General features: G+C 37.3%; 1 protein-coding gene across 1 annotated transcript in view; it reads right to left on the bottom strand.

The window, feature by feature from the left end:
- Nucleotides 1–10,759: 10,759 nt before the first annotated feature.
- LOC104238850 (protein SWEETIE) overlaps nucleotides 10,760–22,604 on the bottom strand; it is a 62,706-nt gene continuing 50,861 nt past the window's right edge. Inside the window, exons 41-48 of the mRNA XM_070168071.1 lie at nucleotides 22,396–22,493; nucleotides 22,215–22,305; nucleotides 21,946–22,081; nucleotides 13,203–13,516; nucleotides 12,999–13,133; nucleotides 12,704–12,862; nucleotides 12,505–12,630; nucleotides 10,760–11,932 (exon numbers count right to left, since the gene is read on the bottom strand). Coding sequence (XP_070024172.1) covers nucleotides 10,913–11,932; nucleotides 12,505–12,630; nucleotides 12,704–12,862; nucleotides 12,999–13,133; nucleotides 13,203–13,516; nucleotides 21,946–22,081; nucleotides 22,215–22,305; nucleotides 22,396–22,493 — 2,079 coding nt within the window. The 3' untranslated portion in view covers nucleotides 10,760–10,912. The remainder of the gene's footprint in view (nucleotides 11,933–12,504; nucleotides 12,631–12,703; nucleotides 12,863–12,998; nucleotides 13,134–13,202; nucleotides 13,517–21,945; nucleotides 22,082–22,214; nucleotides 22,306–22,395; nucleotides 22,494–22,604) is intronic.

Genomic DNA, 22,604 nt, shown 5'->3' with positions numbered 1-22,604 from the left:
CCCAATCATTTTTCCAACATAACCTGGTAATCTTTCCAACTTGGGGCCTCCGATCCCCATTTGATTTCATTTTAGATATAGGGTCTCCATTCCCTAATCTCTTTTTCTCTGGGATACACAATCCCGATTTTATTGCTTTCAATAAAGAAATAATTTAGATTTTGTTGCAATAACTCACAAAATTTTCCTAGTGAAAACTGGGGCAGAAAAATTTCGTTTGTTTGTTTTGGTGCCTAAGCAGGTTTTTACCTTAAGGGACAAGTTTCGAGGCGACCAAAAGAAGAAGTCTCTTTTCAAATTAAAGAAAAGAAAAACAAGATAAAAGAAGTGAGCTCTAAAGTGTAGAAGCGGAGAAAAGATGCGGACTGCTCAAGATAGGATTAAAGTCACAAGCTTCGCATGTCCTGCCTTGATCCAAAAGCTGAAGAATGAACCAGCGATTGCAGCTAACGAGCATCAAGATTCAGATCTGAGTCCAACAGCAAGAACCAGCTAAGACTCAAGATCAAGCTTCAAGAGACTTATAGATGGGAATCTTGTAACTCATAGTTGATAGGCTTAGCTAGTTTAGCTTTTTATTTTTCCATTTTTTTGTGTAATAAGGAGCTCAGCAAGCAGAAACAGCAGCAACAGCAGTGAAACCACAGTTTCCCACCTACCAAAACTTTCAGAACTACACCGACCTGATTATTTTATAGCCAAGGATATGTAGGCAACCTCCGAAGCAATGTTCGGTCAAACTTTTTTAAAATGCTTCCAAATTGAGTTTCAAACGGGCAAAAATTGCTTGTAGTTGCTCACTTTATCTTTGCCCGAAAACTCTTCATGTTTTCGAGCAAAGAGGGGCAGCTGTGAGCAGCTTATTTTTGACCATGTTTGAATTTATTCCTACTTTTCTCTACTCACTACTCACTTTCCTCACTTTCTCCACTCATTACCCACTTTCCCCATTTTCCCCACTCATGTTCCCCACTCTCCCCACTTTCCCCACTCATGTTTCCCACTCTCCCCAAAATATTTCCTCCACCCACACCATTCACAACTTTAAGACACCCATCAGCTCTCTCTCATTGAAAAAAGGAAGCAGAAATTCCAGCTCCATTCTCTCCATTAAAAACACAGCTGAAAGCAGCCCCAACGGACCCCTATTTTGCACCAAAAACAAGCTCGAATACACCCTAGAAATGACCTCAAAACAGCTCCAAAAACGAGTTGAAAAACTGTCCAAAAACCAACATTAAACTACAACCAAATCAGCCCCAAAATCCAGCTCCAAACTGACCCAAAACAGCCACTAAATCTGCTCAAAATAATTTCAAAACGAGCTAAAAATACTCCTCAAAATAGTTTCAAAAACAACCTGAAAAACCAGCCCAAACCCAGCTGAAATTCTGCCACAAACAACCATGAAACGAGCTGGAGTTCACATCAAAATCCAGCTCCAAAACTTCAGCACAACAACTTCGAAAACCAGTCCAAAAATCCATAAAAACCCAGCAAATCGTCCTCACAATGTTCATGTTATGGGTCCGTGAAAGGGTCGAGTCCGTCGAGGTCGGCGTGGAAGTTCTCTGGTCGATGGTTCCTGTTGTTTGAGTTCATTTGCTGCTCATTTTTGGTCGTTGTCTCTGTTCTGTTGAGTTCAAACTCTCAACCTCAAATTCATTAATAAAGGTCCATTTTTATTCTTACTCTAGTTTCAAATCCTGCTTTGTTTGTTTTCTAAGATGATTAATTTTGCTTTGGTCTATTTAATTTTTAGAGATAAATTCATGTAGTATTTCTTCCACTCTTTAGTATGTTGATTCTTTGAGTTTAATTCCCAACATGTGTTTTACTTCGCGTTAGTTATTGAATGTTCTTTCCATTGTGATTGATCAAAGAAGATTTTGTTAGTTTTTTTTTAATTTCTCTGTCATTTCCAAGTTATATGCATTTGAAGGACTATTTTTCAGTTGAATTCTAGCAGAGACATGTGTTCTTTTAGAATGAATGAGCTAACATAATATTCATGTGAATAGGGAATAAGAAGCGTTGTCTTCCGCCACTGAAAGAACCTAGCTTTATTTACTCATTATGCCTTGAATTTGGTAGTAATTCATAAGTTTTATGTTAGAATTGTTTAGCTAAAATATTTCTTGAATTCTACATCAATTCCATTTCCATAATTCTGCTTCACAAATAATCTCAAAGTTAGCCTAGAATATTAATTTATAAATATATCGTAACTTGCTTTAGGCGCGATTAATTAACTATCGTGACTATGAGTACGGTTCCCGTAGCATAGTCATGATACCTAATTCCCAAATTCGGGGGTGCATTTCATGTAACCCGATCATAACAACTTCGAATATTAATAAAATAAAAAATATTGCGAATCGCGGGAGCATTTCATGTAGCGTGGTTTTCGATGTGTTCCAAAACGGCAAGTGTACGACAATCGTAACTTGTTCAAGAAATAATTCCATAAAACCTAAAAGGGGTTAAAATAATTAAAAGCAGTTATATGGGAAAAATGCACAATAGGTTTAACACATGTAATAAATCAGATAATAGGCCAATTATAATATGTTTAAGCGACCGTGCTAGAACCACGGAATTCGGGGATGCCTACACCTTCCCCCGGATTAACAAAGTTCCTTATTCAGAATTTCTGGTTCGCAGACTTCAAAAGGAAAGTCAAAATTTTCCTCGATTTGGGATTTAAAATAAATCGGTGACTTGGGACACCAAATAAACTATCCCAAGTGGCGACTCTGAACAAAATTGAATAAATTAATCCCATTTCGAATAATGTCACTTTAATTAGAAAAACTCCCTTGTACTACTTTCGGGTGTGTAAAAAGGAGGTGTGACAGGGGCACTGGTAGGCATTGCATTCATACTAAATGCAAGGATCGATTCCTCGGTACTTCACTGTTGCTTTGTATATTTTTTACGTTTTTCAGAGAATTTGATATTGTCTGGCCAATGGCCCATATTTTTAGTTGGAGAAGTTGATATGGTCAGCTCAATGTCCCATAGCCAAATTCCTTGCTACTTCACAGCTGCCCATGCTTTTTTTTTTAATTACTTTTTTTGCTTTGGTTTCCCCCGAACTTCCCCGCCCGATTCTACTTCTAATTAAATTCCTAAATCAAAAGACCTCATATACCCTTCAAGAGAGTTGTACGCTAAACTTTAAAGCTAGAGATATGTATAGCTATGTTGAAAAATAATGGTGCCCCAGTCACCTTCAAATTTTGGGTCTGCCTCTGCTTACCAGTATCCATTATCACTCAAACCACAACAATTTTATTTTTAAACTTACTATAATCTCGTCGTTTTTGGCAGTGAAAATAAAAGAAATTGGTTAAACATGCTCAGACCCTCCACAACCCATAATGTACGCAGAGGAGGAGTAGAAGGAGAAAGAGAAGAAGAAGATGAAGCAGCAGTAGCACAACAACAAAGTGTCTAAAAATTTAAATACATTACAATGTTAACTGTGTTTTAAACCAAATAATCCAAATAAAATGTATTGTAGCCTGCAACACCATTAAACTCTTTTAATAACAATGTGAACAACTAACTAGGTTATCATTGAATTATATAACTTAAATGTTCAGTTGGAATAAGTCGCAAGGCTTAAAAGAAGATGAGTATATATATTAGGTGTAATGGCTTCTCAGCCACTTAAATTTGTAGGGCTTTTAAAAACCGTTACATGAATTTAAACTTTCTCATTTGAACACTCGAACTCATTTTTCCCTTAACTAATAAACACATCTGACCATTGATCATACACGTGTGTCTTACACCTACACAGACGTGTCCAACCAGTCAGCAAATGACCTATGAATTTCTTACATATCAAGGGCGCGAAAACCCTAACCCAACTGATCCGGGTCCCCCTCACCCACCCACCCCTTTTATTCAATAGACTGACCAAACACTCTCATTTTACCTCTCTCTAACCAAACCCTCCCCTCTTAAACCTAGGTTACTAATGGTCTGGAAAATCAATCACCCCCTTCCAAAATCGATCATAACCACTCACCCATTTTTTTTCCATTTATTATCTGTTAATCTCGTTCTGATCGAGCTTTGTTTGGTCCGTGCTTTCGATTCCAGTGACGTTATAGGTTATGAAGGTTAGTTTGTCTCTTCTAATGTCGTTTTCTCTTATCATATATTTTCTTATGAAATAATGTGTGATAGTCAAAGCTATATTTTCTCGGCATGCATAAATTATTTGTTATTTGGGATTTTAAATTAGGATTTTTGGGGAAAACAGTCGAATCTTAACTTTACTTTAGGGATTTTGTCTCTTTTGATGTCATTTTCTTTTTTGTCATCTAATTTCTTATGAAATAATGTGTGAAAATCGAAAGTCAAAGCTATTTTTTGTCTGCATGTATAACTTATTTTGTAATCGGGATTTTAAATTAGGATTTTTGGGAAAACGGTCGAAAGTCAAAGCTATTTTTTGTCTGCATGTATAAATTATTTTGTAATCGGGATTTTAAGTTAGGATTTTTGGGAAAAACGGTCGAATCTTAACTTTAATTTTGGGATTTTGTCTTTTTCATGACGGATCTGGCATTTAGGGTTAAAAATTAGGGCTTTTTTGCTTATCAAAATACTCTTGTCTCCCACTGTGATAAAGTTATGGCTTTATAGGGTTGAAGTGTATCTGACTTGGCTTTTTATTATTTTTTATAGGTTTCAATGGTTGTATATGTCAAATTACAGTTTCATCATCTAGGATGGTTAGTGGATGACCCATTTATAAGATACGTAAATGGGAAAATTGGTCAGTTATTCTTCAGGCTGACGTTGATGAATTGCATATAATTCGTTTTAATGAATGGTTTAAGGATATAGGGTACTTAATCGTAAATAAATATGCATGTAAAACTAACAAAAAGGAAAATTTCGATTTCTGAAATATGATGTTGATGTGTTAGCTTTGTGTAAAGATCTTAAGGATGGAGATTTTATTGTTGTATATCTATGTCACACAATTGATATACCATGTGTTGATTTGGACCTAGATGAAATGTTGAGTAGTGATGGTACAAATATGGACCTCACTGATGTTCAACCATGTGGTTTTAATAAAATGTCATATGGGCAAACAAGTAATGTTAATGCTAAGGCAACAAACTCACATAAAAATGATATAAATAGGGGTGATAAAACTCATGGGCAGGGTAAAGAGAGGGCTGCTGATATAGAAGAATCTAGTGAGGATGAAGGTGAGTTCTACAACTTTCATTTAGCAAACCATTCTGAGGGTGATGTTGATGTTAATGAGGATGATGAGGGAAGTTCTGAGAATGAGGATGGTGATTATGAGGCTATTTCTGATGATGATGATGATACAGATGAGTCATTATATGGTTCTTATGAGGATATTTTCAGAGAGACAAGTAATCTAGAACCTGAAGTTGTAGCTGCTAGAATAGCTAAAGTGAATGAAAAAAGTAGTAAATTAAGATCTAGTGAAGTTAATAGTGATGAGATACCTAGTAGACCTGTAGGTATAGACCCTGATTTTGAAGACATGTTTAAGGATAGAGGTTCCAAATATGCTAGAAAGTTGGGAGGGAATGAGCAATACCTGGACAATTCAGATCCAGGTAGTGAGGATACATATGATGAAGTAGTTGAAGAAGATGGGGGTACATAACCCTCAACCAAGAAGATATAACATCAGGATATACTTTGATCCGGCTTGCAAGAAAATTTATTTCCAGTTGGAAATAGTTTTTGAAAGCGTTAAACAGTTTAAAAAATGCTTTGCAAGATTATGTTATACAAAGGAAAGTTCAAATTAAGTTGAGGCATAATGAGCAGCATAGAGTTAGGACAACATGTGTGAACTCAACAAGAAGCAGATGGCATATTTTGGGAAGTTTGGAGGGACACACAGGGAATTTTATTGTCAGCAACTACTATCCTGTTCATAAGTGTTTCAGAGCAATAAGAAACAAGATGGCTAATACAACATGTGTAAGTAAACATTTCAAGGACAAGATTATCAACCAACCTCACATAAAGCTTAGGAAGTTGCAGGATTTGATTAGGATAAAGTATGGTGTGTATATGGAAAAATCCATTTGTGCCAAGGATAAACATCAGGTCATGGGTAAGTATTTGGGTGATTACAAGCTGGAGTTTGCTAGAATATATGATTAAGCTCACATGCTGAGGTCTATAAACCCTGGAAGCACTGTTGTGTTGAAGACTTCAAAGGAAATAATACCTGGTAAAGAGGTATTTGTGGGGATCTATATTTGCCTACATGCTTGCAAAGTAGGTTGGTTGGAAGAATGTAGAAATGTTATTGGTTTTGATGGAGTTTTTCTAAAGGAGGTGTGTAAAGGTGAACTATTATCATGTATTGACAAGGACGGTAACAACCAAATGTACCATGTTGCTTGGGCAGTGGTTGAAAATGAGACAAAGAACACATGGTCATGATATTTTAGGTGCCTTATGCATGATTTGCAGCTCACAGACTCCCAAGGTGAAGGGTTGACCATCATTTCTGATATGCAGAAGGTATATATTTCTTTTTATTCTTAATACATGACTTTACATATGTCTGATATGCTAACTCTTTTTCTTGTTGCTTAAGTGAATTGTTCAATCTGTGGCTGAGTTGATGCCAAATGCTAAGCACAAAATGTATCAAAGACACATATGGAGCAACTAAAAAACAAAAGTAGAAAGGTGAGGAAAGAAGGAAGAAGTTTTGGGCCTGTGCAAGAGCTTCATTTGAAGCATATCTTAAGGCTAAGATAGATGAGTTGGTAGAATTGGGTGACAGTAAGATAATTGAGGATTTATTGAGATACCCCAAACAATATTATTATAGAGCATTATTTAAAGATTGGAGTAAATGTGATTCCGTGGAGAACAACATGTGCGAGACTTTCAACAGTTGGATCATGTCTACTAGGCACAAGTCTATAATAACCATGTTATAAGATATTAGAGTGAAGTTATGGAGAGGATGACTACCATGATAGAATTTACGACAAGGTGGATTTCTGATGTATCTCCTATGGCAATGTGGTACATAGAGGAGCAATCTCAATGTATAGTTAGACATGAATTTAAATGGAATGGGTACACTAGATATGAGATACAACATGGGGTATACAAACATATTATTGACTTTGTCAATAGACAGTGCACATGCAGATCATGTCAGCTTAAAGGAATACCATGCTCCCATGCAATATATGCAATATTTTTTAGGATATTTGAGCATGTTGACTATGTTGTTCACTGGTATAGGAAAGAAACATACCTTAAGGCTTTCAGTTGTTACATACAACCATTAACCAACATGGAGATATGGCTATCAACTTAGAATCCCACTGTTGAGCCTCTTGTAATAGCTAAGATGCCTAGTAGACCTAAGAAAAATAGAAGAAAATCTCAAGATGAATCCAAAAAGAAGTTTGCTAAGATATCAAGGAACACCAATGACATACTTTCATTGTAAGACAGTAGGCCATAATAAGAAGGGGTATCTTATCCTGTAAATGATCAGATAATGCATTCATATGTTTTGTGTTTGTGACTTGTATTTTGTTTCTTTAACTCTTTTTTTTTTGGAAATTTCAGAAAGGACAAGGATCTGGAACTACTGGTGCTAGAAATGCTAATGTTACTCAAGGAACAATTCAACCATCAACTACTGTAAGTAGATCTGGAACTGCTGGTACCAGAAATATTCAAGCTACTCAGGCTGCTCAAGAAATAATTCAACCATCAGCTGCTGCAAGTGGATCTAAACCTGTTGGTACCAGAAATACTCAACCATCTCAGGCTGCTCAAGAAACAACTCAACCATCAGCTGCTGCAAGTGGATCTGGAACTGCTGGTACCAGAAATACTCAACAATCAGCTGTTGCAAGTGCATATGTAAGTATTCATTTTTTACTTTAGTTAAGCTGTAACTCAACCATCATTTTTTACATTATTAGATAATACTTTATCCTATATCAAGAAACTGAGAGTATGATATCAAGGACTTATGAGGATGTTCTATCTAGCGTTAGAGGAAGGCCAAGAGCTACTGGACTTCGAAGAAGACCAAGAACTGCTGGATTTGATATTTTGGTTAGTGTTTCAGGGACAATGATAGAAGGAGTAAGTGATTCAGATTTGGAGTGTTATTTAGAAATTAGTAGTTTGGGTGCTAATTTGACTTTCTCTGCAATGTAGATCAAGAGATAGGGTACTTAATGCGCCTACAAAAATAGTGGATGCTGGACAGATCAATATTGACCTTGGATACAGTGCACTTGGAGTAAGGTGGCAAGGAAAAAATGCAATAACACATGCAACTACAACAACAGTTGAGGAGAAGACAAACTCAAGCAAGCTTTAGCCAATCATAAGTTCATTCCTCATCTAACCAAGCCAGTCTCCATGTCCCAACTTGAGCCAATCTCAACAAAACATCAATCACTCTCAACAGTAATGATCTGCTGAATGTTTGTTTTTGTGATAACTTAAGTCTGCTAGTTGCATAACTTAATTTGTAGGTTATTTATGGATGTTTAAGTATGACTTTTATTTTGGTACAATGTTAAACTGTTTTTGCTACTAGACAACTTTCAGTAGCTAATTTTGTCAACCAAGATGGTTGATCGAACTTGGTTGTTTATATATGTCTGCTTGTTTATGTCAAACATTGCTTTTCATTCCATAAAATTTCATCATACATTTTGTCTATTTTGTCATTTTCATTGTACATAGGGTTATGAAGAAACATACAATATACATTAATAACTAACTAGACTAAGAAGGAAATTACAATGATTAGTGTTAATACCCTCTTCCTACGCTGCAGTCGATCTCTCTCTAATTTTTGATAACAGCCCTTAAATCACTTGTTTGTAGTGATCTAGAAGAGTTGGGTCAAACCACCTAAAAAAATTGCAAAAATTCTTTCGACCATAATTTGAGCACCTATAAAATCTTCTTCTTGGATTTGTTGGTTTCCAAATGATGTAAAACTTAGTTTCAACTCCACAATGACAAAATATAGGACGTTCCATCATTTTCACGGACTGGAAAAAGAAAAAAATATAAATGGAGCTTCAAATTTTAGACAATGGGGGAATGGAGCTTCAGATTCTATATATAATGGAGGAATGGAACTTCAGATTCTATATAATGGAGGAATAATGTATTTTACAAAGAATGAATAAGAACCCACTTAAATACAACCCATTTTGGATGTAAAACTTAGCTTCAACTCATAAAGTTCTGTGTTTTGAATATTTTTCTGACCTTCTAGTAATTTTCTCTTAATAGTACAACGATCTCATCATTTCAGTATTCTCTTGCCAACATTACACAATGTTAGTTTTTAGTTTTTCTTCTATTGTATGGCATAATTTTAGAAAACTCACACCTAAATATGAAACAAGTACCAATTAAAGCTTTTAAAGCTCATTACTTCCAAAAGAGAGTTAGGACCTAAGAAGAATTTGAGTTTTTATTAAATTTCTTAACCAAATAATGGGTAAAGGAGTTCATCACGTAAAAATTGCACGGGGCGCCCTATTTGGTCGCCCCCATTTAACCTATACTCATTTTTTTAAAATCTTTTAACTTGTACCCGCTTTTTAAATAATTTCAGCCCCCTTTCTCCGCCGCCTCCTCCTCCTCCTCCTCCTCCTCCTCCTCCTCCTCCTTCTCCTTCTTCTTCTTCTTCTGCTAAGGAACTTCAGTTCATGGGATAATTGTCATAAATATGGTAATATTTTTTTCTTTTTTGGGCAAAGGACTAACATTCTCATATAGTGCGCATAGTCTTTTTAATCTTAATCTCCTTACTAGTGCCTTTTAATTTTCTTTTAGACAGTGATATCATGATTTCTTCTCTTTTTCTTCTATTTGAGTCAAAATATTACTGCAAATTCTAGAGTAATTTTTATTAGCAGATTCGAACTGTATTGGATTTTAGATCGTTAAGCAATGCTAATTAAGCATGATTTTCTCGTCAGTAGCTTTGACCACATTGGATTTTAGATTGATAGGCTTAGTTGATTTAGCATCACCAGTTCTAGAGCTGAAGTTTGACAGTTACAAAACAAAAACTTCAGCTCTAGAGCTGAAGTTCGCCAGTTACAAAAACAAAAACTTCAGCTTTGGAACTGAAGTTCGCCAGTTACAAAAACTTCAGCTCTAGAGCTGAAGTCCGCCAGTTACATAAACAAAAATTTCAGCACACTTGGTTCAGCACACTTGCTACTTCAGGCCCGTCTACTAGAATGCTGAAGTTTTGCGTGATTGTCTTTGCTACTTCAGCCCCGCATGCTGAAGTTATGCGAAAAAGCAGGTACGCTTACAATTGTTTTTGCAAAGCGGACACAAGTTAAAACGTGACACAAAAAGCGGGTATAGATGCAAATGCCCCATTCATCACCCCCAAACTTCAAGCATATTGTAGTATTCTTCCATTTTTTCAAAGTCAAACGGAAAAGTCATGGCTATTTACTCATTTTATGGTTCAAGGGCTTATTTGAGTCTAAAGTTATACAAGAGATTTGGTGATATTATGATTACAAGTTAAAAAGTTACCTTAAATATGCTCGAGATAATTGACTTGTGTTATCACAACCTAAGTTCAAAACATGGCTATATCAAACGAGTGTATGCCCTGCGCTCTAAGCTTAAGCTGCATCTCTATCTATATTTAGCAAAATCATTACCTCATGAAAGAACCTTAACGTCACGCAGTACAAAAACAGAACTTCAAACTTCAATAGAACTTGCCAAACACGTCAAAAAATAATACTGACCATACATAAACCTATTACAGTGACCTTTCCAAATTTTGGTGTCCCTGTATTTTAACTTCAATATACAGACTCATGGAGGCAATAGGATGTGCTAATCATTTTTCGTCAAGGCTGACTTGTGTTTTACCTTCTACATTTTTAGGAGACTGCTCAGACAAATCTATTTTACAAGGTTGGTCTTTGTTTTCTGCTTTCGTCTCCTTATGGTGATCCTTGACTGTGGGTATGTCCCTCACATCCTTCTCCTCGTGGTGATCATCACGTGTAGTTTGTTCTTTTATGTCCTCCTCATGACAATCATCAAGTGGCATGCTACACTCCTTTTCCATTTCAGCAGGATGAAGATCAGGCAAAGCACCTTCATTTGTTTCACTAGATTCCGCTGTAGTTCTCTGATGATCCTCAAAAGAGGAATCATGAGCTTTTACAACTTTAGCATGTTCCCCGAGCTCAGACGACAAATTGCTAACTGTTCTCTTTTGGCCCTTCAGGTTTTCACATGATTCAGGGCAGTCTCCTACCTCGGACTGACGTTCAGGTAAGAGCACATCATTGTGGCTTAATGCTGTTATATCCTTCTCCATGTGGTGAGTATCAGATAACACTCCGTCATGGAAGCCATCTTGGGAACCAGTAAGCTCCTGTGTCTGGTTGTTGCTATCGGCATCGACTGACAGAATGTTATTGACAGTAGCAATATGCTCTTCAGCAGTCATTTCTTCTATCTCATTCTGAGGTATAGACATAAAGTTTCCCTTAAGGCCACCATCTGAAATTGTAACAGTAGTTTCTTCTACCTCATTCTGAGGTACAGATATAGAGTCTCCCCCGAGGCCACCATCTGAATTTGTGCTCTCAATTGAGTGAGAATCCTGAAAGTCAGTTTTAGTTGGGCCGTCTTCATTAGTGGAAGGAAAAGACTGAAAAGTATCCCAATCATCGTCTTCCTCTTCCTCAGACTTGTCCTCAACCTCTTCTCTACAAGCAGCTGAAACAGTATTTTCCTCTTCTCTACTTTCCTCTATTTTTGCAGGCAACTTGATACTTAAAGATGGTCCTGTGGAATTGACTTGTATTTGGTTCTGGTCTTGCATCACAGAAGCACGTATTACATCCTGTAAGCATAAAATTCAATAGACTGAGAATCTCTTTTTGGTTTCTGTTAACCAAACTCTTACTGATGCTGAACCACTTAACACACGCCCTTCGGAACCATAGTTAAATGCCAGACTTCAAAAATTAGAGAGCAGAAAAGCTCTCAGCTCAAACTATTAATATACCTGATTTCCTAGGTAGTCAAAATCTCAAAAGAAGGGAAAAGGACGCATTACTACATAAGCACCTCTTTTGTGACAATCTACGGGCCACACTTCCATTTTGAAACATCATAAATTGTTTGACGCACTTTCAGATATAACTGAATTCTTTCTAAATTTCAAAAATTTCAAGTTTCAAATGTATTTGACACAACCAATTTAAACCATGATGGGAGGATTTGTCCACAAAAAACATTTGAAATATGATAACATTTAATTGAGGAGATGTATCCATAATGTAGTAACACTACCAAAAAAGAAGAGATCTTGCAAAAGAATAGCAAATAAAAAGGTTAATACCACAAAAACATAAGAATTAGAGCGCATCAAGAAATAGTGTGTATTTCTCCTATTTTTAACAAAGTTATCACCTGCAGTTGTTGTCTTCTTGTCATGGGCATTGTCAGTAAGACCTCCTTGATATAAGCAGATGAGCCAGGGAGTTGAGCCAGTTGTGCAACTAATTTTATAGCTGTGATCTTCAAATCACGTGCTTCCTACAATGTAAACAAGATCAATCAGACCGTGAAGGCAGATGAAGCAAAACATAAGCTTCATATATGATAGAACCTGAGAAGAATTCTCTGATGTTGTAAAAAGGAGAACAGCTTCCAAAAACAGATTCATTAGGCATTTCTGACACTCATTAGTTCTTGAGAGTGTCTGAAGAAACATCAAAATTTTCAAACACTCCCCAGCAATAGCCATCACTTCCCTGTTCATAGGTGTCTGCCATCAAGAGAAAAGCATCAGGTTCTGTAACAGTGTGAAATTCAAGTCACCGGCTCCCCCCAGCCCCTGGCACCAACAACAAGAATGGAACTCGTACAAGTGGGAAATAAGTAAAACTGAACACTTTGGCTACCTTAAGAAGTTTCTGGATTACAGATCCAAGGTCTTCAACAAGTTCCCCAACAAAGAACACAAGGAAAGAGTTAAACTCTGAATTGGTTTTTCTTGTTAGCATGCTTTTCAATATTTGCAACCCAATTGCTTGGACCTGCAGTTGTGAAAAATTATGTTTGCTAACCAGTTAATAAAATCATCATTTGCAATAAAAACTGCTTACTTGAATGTCAGAATCAGTAAGAGCACTCCTGAAGCATCGAGTTGCATGACATATCATGGCATATAATATTGGTTTACATCCTTCGTTTACTTCGAGAAGTTGAATATCAAATGCTAGTTTAGTAAATGAAGTAGTCTGTTCAAGAGAGAGAGCAAGCTTCAGCAGCAGCAGTTTATGTAAGTTGGAGCTCTTATTCTTCTCAAGCTGATGAATTCCTTTAGTGCAGTTCTCAGCAAAAATAACACTCGCAGTCAGACAAGTTCTTGCTATTGTTGCCAAATGCCCAATGCTATCATTTCCAAGTTCAGAGATATCTGTAGTTAGAGCAAATAACCATCAGTCAATTAAAATAAATATGTTACTGTGGACAATTTTAAGATTGGAAATTAATAAATGGACAAACTGCACTTTCTCTAGATTATGGAATTGAACCTGGAGCTCACCATCTGGATCAAGAATACTTTTTTCTTCATATTTCCAAGGATCACTTGCCCCAACTAGGTTGGGGCTGAAATGTAGATGTTGTTTCCAAGAATCACTATTCGGGTCCAAAATACAAAATACTTCATTTCTTTTGTTTAAAGAATCAAATAGTGTGAAGGATGATTGATAATTATAGTACAAAAGTTTGTTCACTGGAAGTGGAAACCAAAAGAAAAGTATGACCAAGGCCCAAATAAGAGAGCTTGCAAGCTATGTTGTGCGGACTCTTCAAAATCCTGGCCGCAGGTGCGGGTGTGAGATCCACACTAGATTTGGTCAACTCGTGTGCTTTGACTACATCTATGACCGATAAGTATAGATTGATTGGGTATTTAGTTTGATTTTTGAAGGATGATTGATAATTATAGTACAAAAGTTTGTTCACTGGAAGTGGAAACCAAAAGAGAAGTATGACCAAGGTCCAAATAAGAGAGCTTGCAAGCTATGTTGTGCGGACTCTTCAAAATCCCTGCCGCAGGTGTGGGATCCACACCAGATTTAGTCAACTTGTGTGCTTTGACTACATCTATGACCGAGAAGTATAGATTGATTGGGTATTTAGTTTGATTTTTGGATATATATATATATATATATATATGAGAATGCTTTACTATTACGTGAGAATATCTTAAAAATAAAATTTTGGGCGTTTATAAAGAATTAAATTTTATTAGTTTTAGTTCAATAACTTAAAGGTAAGTTCTATATAGCGATGGTTAGACCGGCCATGTTGTATGGGGCTGAGTGTTAGCCAGTAAAAAATTCAAGTAGTAAAAATGAGGATGTTGAGATGGATGTGCGGGCACACTAGGCTGGATAAGACTAGGAATGAAGATATTCGAGGAAGGTGGGTGTGCCCCACATGGACGACAAGATGCAGGAAGCAATGCTTAGATGGTTCGGGCATGTGCGGAGGAGAAGCTTAGATGCCCTGGTTAGGAGGTGTGAGCGGTTGGCTTTGGCAGGTATAAGAAGAGGTAGAGGGTGGCCTAGGAAGAATTGGGGCGAGTAGGGATGGCAATGGGGCGGTGCGGGGCGGGTTTAGACATATGCGGGGCGGGGTGGGTTTAGGCATATGCGGGTGCGGGGCAGGTATAACTTTTTTTAATTCTATGCGGGTGCGGGTTCAGATTAATTTTTTTACAGAATTTCGACTTTTCTACCTATGCTAATTTCTTCGGCTTTCACCTTCCTCTCTCGGTTATCTATCTTATGAAGACTGAAGCTACCCTTACAGTTTAATATAAAGTTTTTGACTAGATTGCACTGCCGATATTAAATCAAAGTGATATAATCTATTATTATTTAAATTCAAGAGATATTACTTTTATGTCCTTAATTATTTTAAATTTCTAAATTCTTATCGTGATGAAGAACTGTCCTAGTTTAATTGGAACATCTTGTAGCACTCCAGGTTCTTCTGCAAACGTGACATCTTGCAAGTTCTTAACTAAATGGAACCAAACTAGAAACAATATTTCCAGTCAGTTTCTTATGGTTTTTGATTTCTATTACAAACTCAGAGTGTGTTAGTTTAAAAGATTTTATTTATAGCATATACCATGGTGAAATGAGAAAAATCACATCGACACTTGCTTAAATCCTTACCAAAATAAAAATTCAAGCCAAAGGATTAAAAAGAGATAAAACTAATAAAATGATAAGAAGAAGAAAAAAAACTTAAGCAGGGCAGGGCGGGGCGGGTTGAAATTTCGCGGGTTAAAACAGAACCCGCCCCGCCCCGCTTGCCATCCCTAGGGGCGAGGTAGTCAGGTAGGACATGGAGCGACTTCGAATTTCCGAGGACATAGCTCTTGATAGCAAGGTGTGGAAGTCGAGCATTAGAGTTGAAGGTTAGGGGGTAGTCGAGCATCTTCTTACTTTGTCCCGGGGGTGGAGCTAGTCTGATAATATTTTGTTTTGGACTTCTAGTGGCTTATGTTGTGTTCACACTATTTTTCCGTTCTTTATAGTACTGTGTCACTATTACTGGTTATTGTTATTGCTTTTCCATCTATTTTCTGTCTTTTACGATGCTGATATTATCTTTATGGTTTATGTTGCTGGTACGGATCTATTGTGTCTTTTCGTCTTCTTGAGCCGAGGGTCTTTCGGAAATAGCCTCTCTACTCCTCGGGGTAGGGGTAAGGTCTGCGTACACTCTACCCCCTAGACCCCACTTGTGGGATTTTACTAGGATGTTGTTGTTAGTTCAATAACTTTATCGGATACCCACACCCGACACCGAGCAACATAGCTTGCAGGTCTCAGTGGAACTTTGATAAAAGTATCTCTTCTCTAAGAATAAACACAACATATTCTCAGACATCCTCTCTTTTATGCATGGTGTTGACACATTCTACAAATACATGCAGGGCAATGCACGGAAAACAGTTGCAAAACTTTATCCTCCAACTCTTGTGATTAAAGGGTTCTTCAGGAATCAATGGAAAACCATACAATTCCCCTAGATCGTTAGAACGTCAAGTTTTAAACGCATTGGAACCATGCCTCGTAATACTTCAGGTCAAGGTTTGTCAGATTCTTTCAGAAAAACCATAAATATTTTCCACAAAAGGAAATACAAGCTCACATCTATGATCAAACTAAGTGTACTCTCTGAACGCAAAGTTCTTCATATTACTTGCCGCATCCATAGAAATGTTTCACTTTAGAATAATTTGCAGTCAGATTCCGAAAGACAAGCAGGAACAGAAAACACAATGGAAGCAAAGGATCTATATAGACAACACCTAACAATTGAGATTCAAAATTAGTTGTTACACTTACATTAAGTCCGGTAGTTGTCAAGAATCTTTATTCTCTTAGAGACGTAAAAGCAAAGGACATATATGGATAGCACCAACTAATTGAGATTAAAAGGTAAGTTGTGTTACACTTACATTAAGTCCGTTATTTTTTGTTGACATACAAGTTGTCTAGCACATATATACACATGTACTACATCATAGCTAGCACATGTATATGAGTTGTATAGTAGGTGTAATACAAGTTGTGTAGCACATGTATACACATGTACTACATCATAGCTAGCACATGTATATGAGTTGTATAGTAGGTGTAATTAGGTGTAGCAACTAATAGATTAGGTGAATTAGTATTATAAATAGGCCTTGTAATCTTCTCTTCTAGATATGAAATATAGAACTTCTTTGGTTTCTAACATGGTATCAGAGCATTGAAGTTTTTTCATCAGTTTGTTGTTGGGAATTTTTTTTCCCCGTTCGAATTATTTTTGTTCAGAACAGTCTTTCGCTGCTTTGATTCTATTTCACTATTTCCGGCCATTTTTTGCTCCGGCCGCTTCTTTACAGATTTTTCTACTCACTATTCCGACCAAAGTGGTACTGTCAGAATTTTTTTTCCTGACAACTTTCATTTTCTAAGATCACTGTTCACTGTACTGTTCACTGTTCACTGTACTGTTCAATATTACTATTCACTGTTCACTGTACTGTTCAAATATCACTGTTCACTGCACTGTTCTTGACTATTTGATTCTGCTATTATTCGGGTGCAAGATGACTGAAACGAAACCTACCGTTGATGTCATTCCGGTTATGTCCAAAATTACGGAGAATAAGTTCATGGGTTCCAATTACATGGATTGGAGTAAGACGATCCGTCTCTATTTGCGGAGCATCGACAAAGAGAACCACTTGGTTGATGATCCACCCAAGGATGAGACTAAATCAGTCTGGTTAAAGGAGGATGCAAAATTGTTTCTCCAAATCAAGAATTCGATGCACAGTGAGGTAAATGATCTAGTTTCTCATTGTGATTATGTGAAGGATCTAATGGATTATTTAGATTTTTTGTACTCTGGCAAAGGAAACTTGTCTCGCATGTATGATGTGTGCCAGGCATTTTACCATCCATCCATGCAAGATCGCTCTCTCACCACTTACTTCTCAGAGTTTAAGAAGGTGTATGATGAGCTTAATGTTATATTGCCGTTTAGTCCAGATGTGAAGGTACAACAGGCTCAGCGTGAACAACTGGCGGTCATGAGTTTCCTTTCTGGTCTTTCTCCCGAATTTGAAGGGGCCAAATCGCAGATTTTATCTGGGACTGCTATCTCTTCCTTGAAAGAGGCCTTTACAAGAGTGTTGCGTACTGAAAAGTCTCATCCAGGTCCGACAGCCACGATCGATAGTGGTGCTCTGCTTAGCCGCGTCCAAAAGAATAGGAGTCATAGTAATCGCAATCGAAGTAGCGATAGTCGAGACCTAAAGCAAGGGAAAGTTGAATGTTTTTATTGTCATGAGCTCGGTCATACCATACGTTATTGTGTGAAGCTTCAGAATAAGAACAAAAGATCTCAGTATGCCAACATCGCCACTTCCGAGACTATTTCACCATCTCAGTCATCATCTCCTCCTATCAATACTATCCCCGAGTCAGGTAAAACCACTAAGTGTCTCCTCTCTTCGTCATCCAAATGGGTCATTGATTCTGGTGCCACAGATCATATGACAGGTAACTCTAAACTCTTTTCCACTTTTCAGTCACATACCCAATGTTCCACAGTTACTTTAGCCGATAGGTCTACCTCATATGTTTTAGGGTCTAACACTGTTAACCCAACATCTTCTCTTTCCCTTAGTTCCGTCTTAAATTTGCCTGATTTTTCTTTCAATCTAATATCTGTCAGTAAACTTACTCGTACTCTAAATTGTTGTGTCTCATTTTTTCCCAATTATTGTCTTTTTCAGGATCTTACGACGAAGCAGATTATTGGTAAAGGTTCTGAGTCTGGGGGTCTCTATGTTCTTGAATCACAGGTGCCGAAATCCATTTCTTGTTCAACTGTGTTGTCTCCCTTTGATGTACACTGTCGATTGGGTCATCCATCCTTGTCTAGTTTGAAGAAGTTATATCCTCAGTTTCAGAGTATTTCCTCTTTAGATTGTGAGTCATGTCAGTTTGCTAAACACCATCGCCTTCCTAAAGTTTCTAGAGTCAATAAACGGGTCGACTTACCTTTTGAGTTAGTTCACACCGATGTTTGGGGTCCATGTCCTATTATCTCTAAAACTGGTTTTAGATATTTTGTTACCTTTGTGGATGATCATTCTCGTGTTACTTGGTTATATTTAATGAAAAATCGTTCGGAGTTGTTTTCAATTTTTTGTGCTTTTTGTGCTGAAATAAAAACTCATTTTAATGTTTCCGTTCGTAATTTAAGGAGTGACAATGCAAAAGAATATTTTTCGGATTTGTTTAAAGATTATATGGCTACAAATGGTATTCTACATCAATCTTCTTGTGTTGACACCCCTTCTCAAAATGGGGTTGCGGAACGAAAAAATAGACATCTTCTTGAAGTAGGCCGAGCACTCCTCTTTCAAATGAAAGTGCCAAAATGTTTTTGGGCTGATGCCGTCTCTACAACTTGTTTTTTAATAAATCGTATGCCATCTTCTGTACTTCATGGTAATATTCCTTACAACATTCTTTTTTCCTCTAAGCCATTATTTCCTATTGAACCCAAAATATTTGGTTGTACTTGTTTTGTTCGTGATGTTCGTCCACAGGTAACTAAATTAGATCCAAAGGCCCTTAAGTGTGTGTTCTTAGGGTACTCACGTCTTCAGAAAGGTTATCGGTGTTATTCTCCAGATCTCAAAAGGTACTTAGTGTCTGCCGATGTCACATTCCATGAAAATTATCCGTTCTTTTCTTCATATGTTTATAACAGTCCTGAGGAAGAAGATGATACTTTGGTCTACACTGTCACACATCCAGTTAGTTCTCCAACACCTCTTCCTCAGTCACCCGTTTCCCTCGATCGACCATCCGAGCAGCCACCTGTTCTTCGTGTGTATACCAGGCGACAACAAACCTCAGAACCCGAACCTTTACCTACTTCTGCTTCGTCGGTAGATCTAACCTCCTGTGTTTCAGATCCTAGTTTGGATCTTCCTATTGCCATTCGCAAAGGTACACGACAATGTACTTATCCTATTTCTTCTTTTGTGTCTTATGACCATTTGTCTACTTCTTCTAGCTCGTTTATTGCATCATTAGATTCTGCTAGGATACCTAAAACTGTTCGTGAAGCATTGTCCCACCCAGGTTGGCATGATGCAATGATAGAAGAGATGATGGCTTTAGATGAGAATGGTACTTGGGAGTTGGCCGATCTGCCCACTAACAAAAAGGCTATTGGGTGCAAGTGGGTATTTGCTGTAAAGTTTAACTCCGATGGGACAGTAGCTCGCCTTAAGGCACGCCTTGTTGCAAAAGGGTATGCACAGACCTATGGAGTCGACTATTTGGATACTTTTTCCCCGGTCGCCAAGTTAGCTTCTGTTCGATTATTCATTTCCATGGCAGCTACTTATGATTGGCCTCTGCATCAGCTTGATATAAAGAATGCTTTTCTACATGGAGATCTTCAGGAAGAAGTATATATGGAGCAACCACCTGGGTTTGTTGCTCAGGGGGAGTGTGGAAAGGTATGTCGTCTTCGAAAATCTCTTTATGGGCTGAAACAGAGTCCCCGTGCTTGGTTTGGCAGATTTAGTGAGGCTGTTCTAGAATATGGGATGAAGAAAAGCAATTGCGATCATACGGTGTTTTATAAAAAGTCTGATGATGGTATTCTTTTATTGGTAGTATATGTTGATGACATCGTTATTACTGGAAGTGATATTACAGGAATTTCAACTCTAAAGTCTTTCCTTCACACTCAATTTCAGACGAAAGATTTAGGGCAACTAAAGTATTTTTTGGGAGTTGAAGTTACACGGAGCAAGAAAGGCATCTTCTTGTCCCAAAGGAAATATACTCTTGACTTGTTAGCTGAAACTGGAAAGTTGGGATCTAAACCATGCAGCATGCCAATGGTTCCTAACACACAACTCGTGAAAGAAGACGGTGAGTTATTCGAAGATCCAGAGAAATATAGGAGATTGGTTGGGAAACTGAACTATCTTACAGTAACTCGTCCCGATATCGCATACTCTGTCAGCATTGTGAGTCAGTTTATGTCTTCCCCAACAGTCAGGCATTGGGCGGCTCTGGAGCAGATTCTTTGTTATCTAAAGGGATCTCCAGGACGGGGTCTAGTATATAAGAATAATGAACACACTAACATTGAGTGTTTCACAGATGCAGATTGGGCAGGGTCAAAAGCCGATAGGAGATCCACGACAGGATATTGCGTTTTTGTTGGTGGAAACTTGATTTCGTGGAAGAGTAAGAAACAAAATGTCGTATCTCGATCTAGTGCGGAAGCAGAATACAGAGCTATGGCACAATCTGTGTGTGAGGTTGTATGGGTACATCAACTATTAAGTGAAGTTGGCTTCCAAACTACATTGCCAGCAAAGTTGTGGTGTGATAATCAAGCTGCTCTTCATATCTCCTCTAATCCTGTATTTCACGAAAGGACTAAGCACATTGAAATAGATTGTCACTTTGTTCGTGAAAAGATTCAACAAAAGCTCATCTCTACAGGTCATGTTAGAACTGGAGATCAATTGGGAGACATTTTCACAAAAGCTTTGAATGGAGCTCGAGTTGAATATATCTGTAACAAGTTGGGCATGATCAATATATATGCTCCAACTTGAGGGGGAGTGTTGACATACAAGTTGTCTAGCACATGTATACACATGTACTACATCATAGCTAGCACATGTATATGAGTTGTATAGTAGGTGTAATACAGGTTGTGTAGCACATGTATACACATGTACTACATCATAGCTAGCACATGTATATGAGTTGTATAGTAGGTGTAATTAGGTGTATGTCAACTAATAGATTAGGTGAATTAGTATTATAAATAGGCCTTGTAATCTTCTCTTCTAGATATGAAATATAGAACTTCTTTGGTTTCTAACATTTTTCAAGAATCTATTATACTCTTACAGCCATATATCTTTCTGTAGGGGTAAGTGCGAGATTTGAAAAACCTCTAGTTTCGAGAACCCCTAATTTGCATTAACAGACAAACTGGATTGAAATGAACCCGAATAGAGTGAAATGGATATAGAGGATTCATGTAGCCGACGCCAGCTAATTTGGGATCATGAAATACTTAACTGATTTTTACATGCGCAAATGAAATATAGACATGAAATAAACCGACTCCATACATTGGGGAATGAGTTAAATATGATTACTAGACTGAACAAGATTCTAAAGAAATCCAAGCTCAAAAGCTTTCCTTTACAGCCTAATAATCAAAAGATCAAGGACTTGAATGCTCATTATGAGAATTGCTTACCAGTAACATATGATTTCATCAAAGAAGTTAAACACTGGACAAAATCATGAATTCTTGAGAGAGAAAATTCAGTTGAAGCCCTTTGAATGCACTTATAACCAACCAAAAGAAAAGCCAAAATTGATTTCAAACCCATCTGCATGAAAACCGTAAAAAAAGAATTGATCAATTCTCGACTGATGAAAAATTTGGATGCAATGGAAGCAGCAGAATCATTAAAATATTAACTAGAGACTAAAAGGAACTGTCTGTTAAGACATGACACCCACCTTTGGCTCATAACGTTTTAAAAGTGTCGGTGCTGTGGTAAGTAAGACAGAAACAATATCGTCCTGACTTGAATGGTACTGAGAAGTTGCACTGACAAAGGCAAAGCAAGTTAGTTCAAAATTACTTTTTGTTACTGTTTCATGGATATGGTAATTTGACTTCACTGAAAAGAAGTGGTACCTTGTGAAGGATTTAAAAAGAAGTGCCAAATAAAGTTCTGATACTAAATACACAAAACTTTCCGTCTTCAGGAAATCTGTGGGGCAGTTCTGCACAATCTACCAAACCAACGAAAAAGAAACAAGAAGTTCAAAGACAGATCTTTATGGGGCTGTTATGCACATATAGATAAGCAATTCAAATATGTGCCTGCATAACTCTAAGAAAAT

This window comes from Nicotiana sylvestris, chromosome 2 (genome assembly GCF_000393655.2).
Source record: "Nicotiana sylvestris chromosome 2, ASM39365v2, whole genome shotgun sequence".
NCBI classification, from domain to species: domain Eukaryota; kingdom Viridiplantae; phylum Streptophyta; class Magnoliopsida; order Solanales; family Solanaceae; genus Nicotiana; species Nicotiana sylvestris.
Note: the sequence above shows the minus strand (reverse complement) of the source record. Positions and strands in the feature narration are given on the sequence as shown.